An 8623-nucleotide genomic window follows, 5' to 3' on the forward strand; every position below is an offset into this window, starting at 1 on the left:
GCAAATGTCTCAGATGAGGAGAATTGTGATGGCGCTGTGGGACTCTCCTAATTAATCTTGCTGCTGATTTCTGGAGTCTGTGTGTCAGATACGCAGGGAGGCTGAGGTACAGACTATTCAAGTAGGTCAGGCAAGAGGTGACTAAAGCATGGGAGTATTGTCTTTCTCGTCTCCTCAGAAACCAGATAAAGGAACTTTTTAAAGATTTCAACTTCATGAAACCCACCGCCTAGATGTCCTTAGTTTGAGCACCTGTCCTCCCAATCGCTGACTCACTCCATGCCTGCTCTGCCATGCCTCTCTCTCGTCTGACTCTCTCCATGGCTGCTCACCCTCGCCTGTCCTCTTACTTGCTCTGTTTGCTCTCCCGCTGTGTTACTTTGTGCTCACTCCCTGCCTACTCTCCCTCGCCTATCCTCTGGCTGCATGCCTGCTGTCCCTCGCTTGTCTGCTCTCCCTTACCTGTCCTCTTACTCACTTCATGTTTGCTTTTCCGCCGCGTGTTCCTCTGTGCTCACTCCATGCCTGCTCTCCCTTGCCTATCCTCTGACTCCATGCCTGCTGTACCTCGGCTTTCCTCTGACTCACTGCACCCCTGCTCTCCAGCTGCCATTTTCTCTGTACTGACCATGTGCCACTTCTCTCCTTCTCCTCAGGTCGTCTGCTGGATCCTCTTCCTTGGCCTCTTCTCCTACCTGAAGGTGGCGATCGGGAGCCTGCTGCACGAGGCGGGGCACGCAGCGCTGGTCTGGTGTGGAGTGGCCATCCAAGCCGGCTCCCTGGTGGGGGCTCTGGTCATGTTCCCGATGGTCAGCCTCTACCACCTCTTTCAGAGCGGACAGGACTGTGTGGACAGCTGCCCGGCCTGACGCCTCTACCAGAGCCGCCCTGGTCTCGCTACCAGACTGTTTGTTATTGACCAAGGTGGATTGCCAACATCCCAGCCGCACGTGGCTCCTGGTGAGCAGCCAGGGGCCACCAGGAACACTACTGTCAGGGTAAGCTGCTAGCGACTCGTGGATGAACCGAGGAGGCCTACAACTTCTGACCAAATCTCATCTCTTCTTCATGAGCAGTCGAGCAGGTGCTCAAGATGTCTCCGCTCTCCAGGCCCACCTGCTCAATGTGAAGATATTCCTCTGAGGTTCTCTGAAAAAACGAAATCACATCAAATTCTTGCTGAGAATCAAAAGCTGGGTTGTATCTATCTTAAACTTTTTGTTTTAGACTGTTTGTATTAATTTTTTCAAGAATTGTTGGCATTATTAGTGTTTAAATGTGTGTGAATAATCTTTTCATAATGTCTGTATTTCAGAAGTTCCACTGGCGACATTCCTTTCATGGCTTTGGCCAATGAATTTTTTCTTCAGGATATAGATTAAGAAATTGTAGGAACTTATCTTGGAGAACTAGGTAGATGTAGTAAATATTTAATTCTCAGAAAACACAATGGTGATTCATTTTGCCTGGCTCTTGTCAACAGTGTGGCGGGAAAAGGTATGACCGTCTCTGACTTCTCGTACTCATCGTCACAGTAGAAAGGAAAGGACCATAGTGCTCATTCACGCTACCGGGTTGTTACTGTATAGATCGGCGGGAGGGAACTGTGGCATGTCTGCTGAAGGTTCGGCTGACTCTGTATTCGACTGCATCAAAGTTTGGGCTTTGAGCCAGATTAAGATTTCAGCGGACATGTTACTCCGTCACAACGATAACGGATATCCCGCTGTCTGCCGCAATATAAATCTGATAGGGTTTTATGGGGTTTATATTTCTGCGGACGGGTTATCAGTCACCGTTGTGAGAGTAAAGAGTCCGCCAAACTCTAAATTGGGTCATAATTCTAGTCAGACCGATAAGTGGAAAGGCCTGGCCTAATGCAATAAATACAAAAAAAGAGAGCCCCTTCTTCAGGGGTGTGGGAAGGGTCTTGAGTAAAAATAGGAACCATCATTTAACTGTGGACCTGCACTTGATATTGCACACACACTCACACTCACTCTATGCTGTGTATGGCGATGGGTCCTTTACCAACAGCTATCTTTTTTTAAATGATGGAAGGGCTTATGGAGTAATGTGAATAGCTGTATCACAGATAATGTTATTTAAGATGTCCTATGCAATGTCAGTGATGTCATCAGTAAGGTCATTTGCCATGTCATTAGTGATGAAATATCAGGTCGTAAGCAGTGCATGACGAGGTGCAAGGTATGGTTATTTCACTGGAGTATAACTGGCAAATGTAAGTTTTTTTTTTTTGTTTAAACAGTAGCTCTTACTTCATTCTATCACATAACTACAATTTCACTTTAACTTTTGGTTCTTTCAGGGAAGTTCTGTGATTATTTTTTTCCAGATCATTTTTAAAGTTGAACATATGTCTAACGCACTCAAGCAGCCTACGTCCGACCCACCCCCCGGCCCCCCAGCCACCAAGGGTGCCTAACGTCCCGCTGGTGCCCAACCTATGGACTAACCCTGCCTCATCCCTCCATTGGTACCCAACCCCACAGGAGCCCAGCCCGACCCACCGCTGTGCCATACCAAAGCCATGCACAGCTGGGGCATGGGCGCAGGGCCTAGCGTCCGGCCAGGCCTAGCGCCCTTCTCCCCCAGCTGGTGGCCAAGTGCCCACCACCTGCGGCCTGCACACTGGTGGTTGGCTGCAGGGACTGGTCTGTGGACAAACCCTTCTTATTCATTTTCTTTTTATGAATGTTTTATCGGTACCATGCTACCACAGAAGGTGCTGTGCTGGGTAGTGCAGTACCAGGCAACGGTGCAGTGGAATCCTCAACCAGAAATGAAGACTTTTTATTTTGATTCAAGGCCTCGCCACATGGTCCTGGGCGATTCGGTGTCTGAATCCACCAGCCCGGCTATGGCTGCTACAACATTTACTTCATGTTGTGGCCAGCCAATCCGAATCCACCCATGCACTTTGAACGGGCCAATCAGAGCATATCTGAACACCAACTGTCCAGAAATCTCTAACTTTTTTAACGGCATTAACCCCTTCAGAACCACCCCAGCACCTCTTTAAACGCTTATTTCTCAAATGGCTGAACAGATTGCCACCAGATTTTTAAAAAATGTGCTTTCTGAGTAAAGTTATAGAACTTTTAGCCAAATTTTGATAATTCCATTCAGACGGTTTTTCCCCGCATCAGTAAGCACACTTTCCCATGGGAAGTAACAATGGAAAGCACACTTTTGGGACGCCCCCTTTTCCTATGGAAACTCTGACCCAAAAGTAACTACACAGTGGCAACTTCCACTGTTTGTTTTATATAGGTAGGTAGGTAGATAGGTTGATAGGTAGATAGGTTGATAGGTAGGTAGGTTGATAGGTAGGTAGGTTGATAGGTAGGTAGGTTGATAGGTAGGTAGATTCGTAGGTAGATAGGTAGATAGGTAGGTAGATATAGGTAGGCAGGTAGGTAGGGAGGTAGATATAGGTAGGTAGGTGGATAGATAGATATTCACTGAAAAAAGCAAAAGTTAGTGACCTAGTTGGGTTTGTTTTATATAGGTAGGTAGGTAGGTTGATAGGTAGGTATGTAGGTAGGTAGATGTAGGTAGGTGGATAGGTAGATATTCACTGAAAAAAGCAAAAGTTAAAGTGACCTAGTTGGGTTTGTTTTATATAGGTAGGTAGGTAGGTAGATAGGTAGGTAGGTGGGTAGATAGGTAGGTAGGTAGGTTGATAGGTAGGTAGGTTGATAGGTAGGTTGTAGGTAGGTTGATAGGTAGGTAGGTTGATAGGTAGGTTGATAGGTAGATATAGGTAGGTAGGTAGATAGATATTCACTGAAAAAAGCAAAAGTTAGTGACCTTCTAGTTGGGAGACAGTCACACACATCAAGTTTGAAAACTAAAAGCCACTGCAATTTGCAGTTATAGTTCAGTGAGCTGACTAGAACATCCGCCCGCTATGCACTGCTTATGCCCTGACCTATTACATCACTGAAGACATGTTTAATGACATCACTGATGACCTCATCCTCTGAATGTGGCAGATTACTATACACTTTTCATACTGGAAGGTATTCGGCGAGCTCCAACTAGGTCCAGTTTTCTGTCGTCTCTGTCGTGCTAACAGGCAGAACGTTTCCCAACATGCAGCGTGCCTGTGAAATAACGCACATTTAGTAGATATTATGGGTTTATTGGTACTCGGGCGCGTGAGGCTCGTAATGGCTCTGTGGAAAAGCAATGCAATCATCATGTTATTAAAGTGAACAGCGTTCTAAAGAGTGTTTGGTGATTATTTACGTTAATGAGATGTGTCTGCTAAATACCTCATCTGGTATAGAATGTTAAGTCAAAGCCTTAACATCTGTGCATAGGCCCCTGATTAGGTATGGACATCCAGGTCCTATCGACAACCCTCTGTAGCTTGTAAAAATACACTACACGTATTCCAGAAATGAGCAGAATGGCGCACACCAAAGAAAACCGATTACAATCGTGCTGCGAATTAAACTTCCTGAAAGTGTCACCAATATGTTGTATATTCTTCAACAATGTATAATGTCTTAGAATTTTCTGTGAACTTCTAGAAATAAACATCTGTATCTAATAATTATCCGGTTTATATAGCAGTTGTTGATAGCAGTACATGACCACTCTTTGCATGGAAATCGACAGGTGAAATGTATATATTGGCAGCATAAGCTTTCATTTTTCTCACAAACTTTGGGAACAGGAATTTGGTTTAAGCCACAGTTTATTTGTAACGTACGTCTGCATTTCACACTAGGCCCACTCAGTCTGCCCCTTGGAGAACTGTTTGCACTTAAAACTTTACTAGTAGTGAAAATGTGCACTGCATACATTTTACGATAGTGAATCAGACTGCTCTACATGGCGACCCGGTTTGTATTGCACAAATGCACAGATGTATTTACAAGAAAACTAGAACGGGGTTTGGAGGGTCCAGGGGAAAAAATTATAGACCTACCCAGGTTAATCTCCCCTAGTATACAGTCTGTAAATACACAAAAACCTGGGAGTCTAATAAGAGACAACTATGTCTCTAAAAAACATATACTGTGTTGAGTTTACCAAATGCATAACTCAATTGCAGAAAATGTTTGAATACGGTTTTGACAATCCGACGCATGTAATCACCTGCAAAAGTAGGTGAGATCCAAAATCCAGAGTTGGATTACCATCAAAATCTTGTTGGTGGTCTGATTTTTCTCATCTGGTCATCCACAGGACTGAGCTGGTGTGTCTCCAGATTAGCTAGACTACTTCCAGAACAGCCTGGTAGGACAGGGGTCAAGCCCACAATCGCTCATGTGACCAGGCGTAGGATCACCAAATAGAACAATAAGCAGTGCAAAGGTGAAAGTGTAAAAAGTGAAATTAAAAGAGAATAGAAAAATCACAGTAAGAGAACTTTAATAGCTGTGAGTTCCTTTCCATTTAAAAACCAGAACAGCGCAAAATCACAGTATCAACAAATAACTGTTTAGGGGCCAACATGTTTCAGCCATACAGGGGAACACTCCCTAGGCTTTCGTCAGGGCCTCTGTTCTTATAAACTCTTGCTACTGCTTGTGCAATTCACAATCATAGTGAAAACAAAAACACAGTGACAACTTTAAAGGATATGTTTTCTCATTCCTCCTTGTCAGCAGGTATGTAATTTACCTAGAAAGTGCAAGATGGTGTAAGTGCATCGGATATAAAACCATATAATGTAATTAGAAAAATTGAAAAAAGGACCAAATGGTTCCTTACTCACCCATCTCGACAGGGGAGAATACCTCACCTCACCTGGACCAAACTCAGAATAAGGGAGGCCACGCACTAAGAACAAGAAAAGGGAGTTCAAAAATAAAAATCCAGCTAAGAACCTGGGTTTTATTACTTATGTTGTCATCCCTATAGAGACTATGTTCTGTGCTCAATGCTCTAGCAGCCAAAAAGGAGCCAGGCTCACCCACATGTAGTAGGACTGCCTAGACTGAATATGTAGTTAACTGTAATCATATGTACAAAGGGCTTAACATTTATATATACAACAGAGGTTACACTTACCTCTCCGTCGTTGCCCCAGGCAAAGTCTGAGGTTGGGGGAGGCAACGAGTGGGAGGGGTGAGGTCATTCTTACAGGCACGTTCAACTTAGTGTACACCCATCAGTCTACACCCATAGGCTCCCGTTATCTGAACGTGTATCTACTCCATTCTAAAGTACTTGATGTCAGCGTGCCTTGGCATAACAATATTAATAAACACTCACAATTGCCAGGAAAGTTTTCTTCATTTTGCTCGCGATCAGAGTTTTTGTATGTATTCCGGTGTACGCGGCGTTTCAGGAAGTGATTCGCGTGTTCTCGCGAGATTTAGATGGAACTACAAGGGGAGGAGATTGTAGTTCAAGGGAGAGGCTCCCGCGACCCTAGGAGTTTGGACTCGAAAACCGATGGACAGTGTAGTTCCAAAGTAGAGTCAGAATTACGCGCTGATTAAACGAATATAACTTGCTTAATATTTAGAATTATTTTAGATATAGTAAAGCCCATGGGACCCAATAATTGTACTGTTATAATTATTGAATTTAGTGTTTAAAAAATTCATAGTTTAACAAACAATATTAGAAGAGCCACCTATGTGCTTTGTATGTACATACAAGGGTGTATATTTTAACTGAATGTATACATTGGAACTATATTGACCCTGTATGACTTATAATTCAAAATTATGAAGACTAACCACTGTGTATGGTGGGGTCTGATGGAAGACAATTGTAAATTGGAAAGCTTGCCTCCATTGTACTCGGGAGATATGCTTAGTGGAAAATCGTAGTTGTATATCCGCATTTGTGTACAACCAGGTACCTTGTGTGTGGAAAAAGGTTGTCTAATGTACTAACTTAGCAACCAACATTATAGCTGAAACAGAACTGCTTGTAGGAGCCAGAACATGGATATATTGTATGAATCATGTTGTTATCCACGGAATATGTTATCATAATGTAGTCCACGGAATTTCATCGTTCAAACCCCGGGAATCCGTGGATAATCGAAAAATCCATTTCTGTTCTCTTGTGAACAAGTATCTAGTAGAGTCTCCAATATGTGACGGTATAAATGGCTTCTCCAACACTGTCCAAGAGAAGTCAGTTTCACTATGATTGAACTCTATCCAATGTTTGGTCAGTCTGGAAATGCTCTTTTTACAGCAAAAAGCGCTTTTGTGTTCCAACATTCTCGTCCGTACTTTTCTCCTGGTCATGCCCACGTATTGTTCCTGACATGGGCATGTGAGTAAGTAGATGAGATGGGAACTATTACAATTGGTAAAGTTCTTGAGAATCCAGGGACGATCTGTGCCTATCTCAATTTGGGAAACTTTCTGGGTTTGGGGGCACACTGAGCAGTTGCCACAGGGATGGTGTCCAGCAACTGCTGCAGTGTTCCAGAGTGTGCCTACTGTTCTTCCAGGAGGGTCTCTGGGACGGGTATGTATCAAACGGTCCCTCAAATTAGTAGACCTTTTGAAGGCAAAAAGAGGAAATTGCATTTCCTCAATGCCAAAATTGAGAATTTTCCAATTTTTTCTCACAATGCGTTGGAATTGGTTTGACTTTGTGTTGTAAGTGGTCACTAAAGTCAAACGGTCCAAGGGTGGTTTTCTAACAGGGACCTCCAACAAAGCATCGCGATGGTTGTTTGCTGCTCTTTTCCATGATTGTGCAATCAGTTTTTTTGGATAATGTCGTGCTTGAAGTTGTTTGGACAAGCCCTCAGCATGTTTTTGAAAACTGGTAGACGTTGAGCAGTTACGCCGAACTCGTAGAAATTGCCCGTAGGGCAAGTTATCCCTAAGTGATTTGGGATGTTGGCTCTCGTAAAGGAGCAACGAGTTTCTGGCTAAAGGTTTCTTGTAAAGTTCGGTTTCGAGACCAGTAGGTGTAACAAAGATTGACAGATCAAGGAAGGAAATCCTTTCTTTGCTTTTCTCCAAAGCGAATCTCAAAAAACGATTTTGAGTGTTCAGCCACTGGTGGAACGATATGATAGACTCATCATCCCCTCGCCAGATGATGAGAATGTCATCAATATAACGCTTCCACCAGTGGATATGTGGTCTGTAAGGGTTATTTGGAGTCAGAACGCTTTCCTGCTCGAACACGTGGACACGTGTACAACCTCAGACTTTGCCTGGGGCAACGACGGAGAGGTAAGTGTAACCTCTGTTGTATATATAAATGTTAAGCCCTTTGTACATATGATTACAGTTAACTACATATTCAGTCTAGGCAGTCCTACTACATGTGGGTGAGCCTGGCTCCTTTTTGGCTGCTAGAGCATTGAGCACAGAACATAGTCTCTATAGGGATGACAACATAAGTAATAAAACCCAGGTTCTTAGCTGGATTTTTATTTTTGAACTCCCTTTTCTTGTTCTTAGTGCGTGGCCTCCCTTATTCTGAGTTTGGTCCAGGTGAGGTGAGGTATTCTCCCCTGTCGAGATGGGTGAGTAAGGAACCATTTGGTCCTTTTTTCAATTTTTCTAATTACATTATATGGTTTTATATCCGATGCACTTACACCATCTTGCACTTTCTAGGTAAATTACATACCTGCTGACAAGGAGGAATGAGA

At 43.6% G+C, this 8623-nt stretch overlaps 1 protein-coding gene across 5 annotated transcripts in view; it reads left to right on the forward strand.

The window, feature by feature from the left end:
• Positions 1–4586, forward strand: part of SLC52A2 (solute carrier family 52 member 2) — a 180651-nt gene extending 176065 nt beyond the window's left edge. For 3 of the 5 annotated variants that reach the window (XM_078686457.1, XM_078686460.1, XM_078686456.1), the window contains exons 6-8: positions 657–3414; positions 3651–4309; positions 4399–4586. In XM_078686457.1, coding sequence (XP_078542583.1) covers positions 657–869 — 213 coding nt within the window. In that variant the 3' untranslated portion in view covers positions 870–3414; positions 3651–4309; positions 4399–4586. Of the gene's footprint in view, positions 1–656; positions 3429–3650; positions 4310–4398 lie in introns of all 5 variants that reach the window. The other 2 variants (XM_078686459.1, XM_078686458.1) reach the window with 1 other exon arrangement.
• Positions 4587–8623: the final 4037 nt, after the last annotated feature.

Source organism: Lissotriton helveticus, chromosome 4_1 (assembly GCF_964261635.1).
Source record: "Lissotriton helveticus chromosome 4_1, aLisHel1.1, whole genome shotgun sequence".
In the NCBI taxonomy this organism is placed as follows: domain Eukaryota; kingdom Metazoa; phylum Chordata; class Amphibia; order Caudata; family Salamandridae; genus Lissotriton; species Lissotriton helveticus.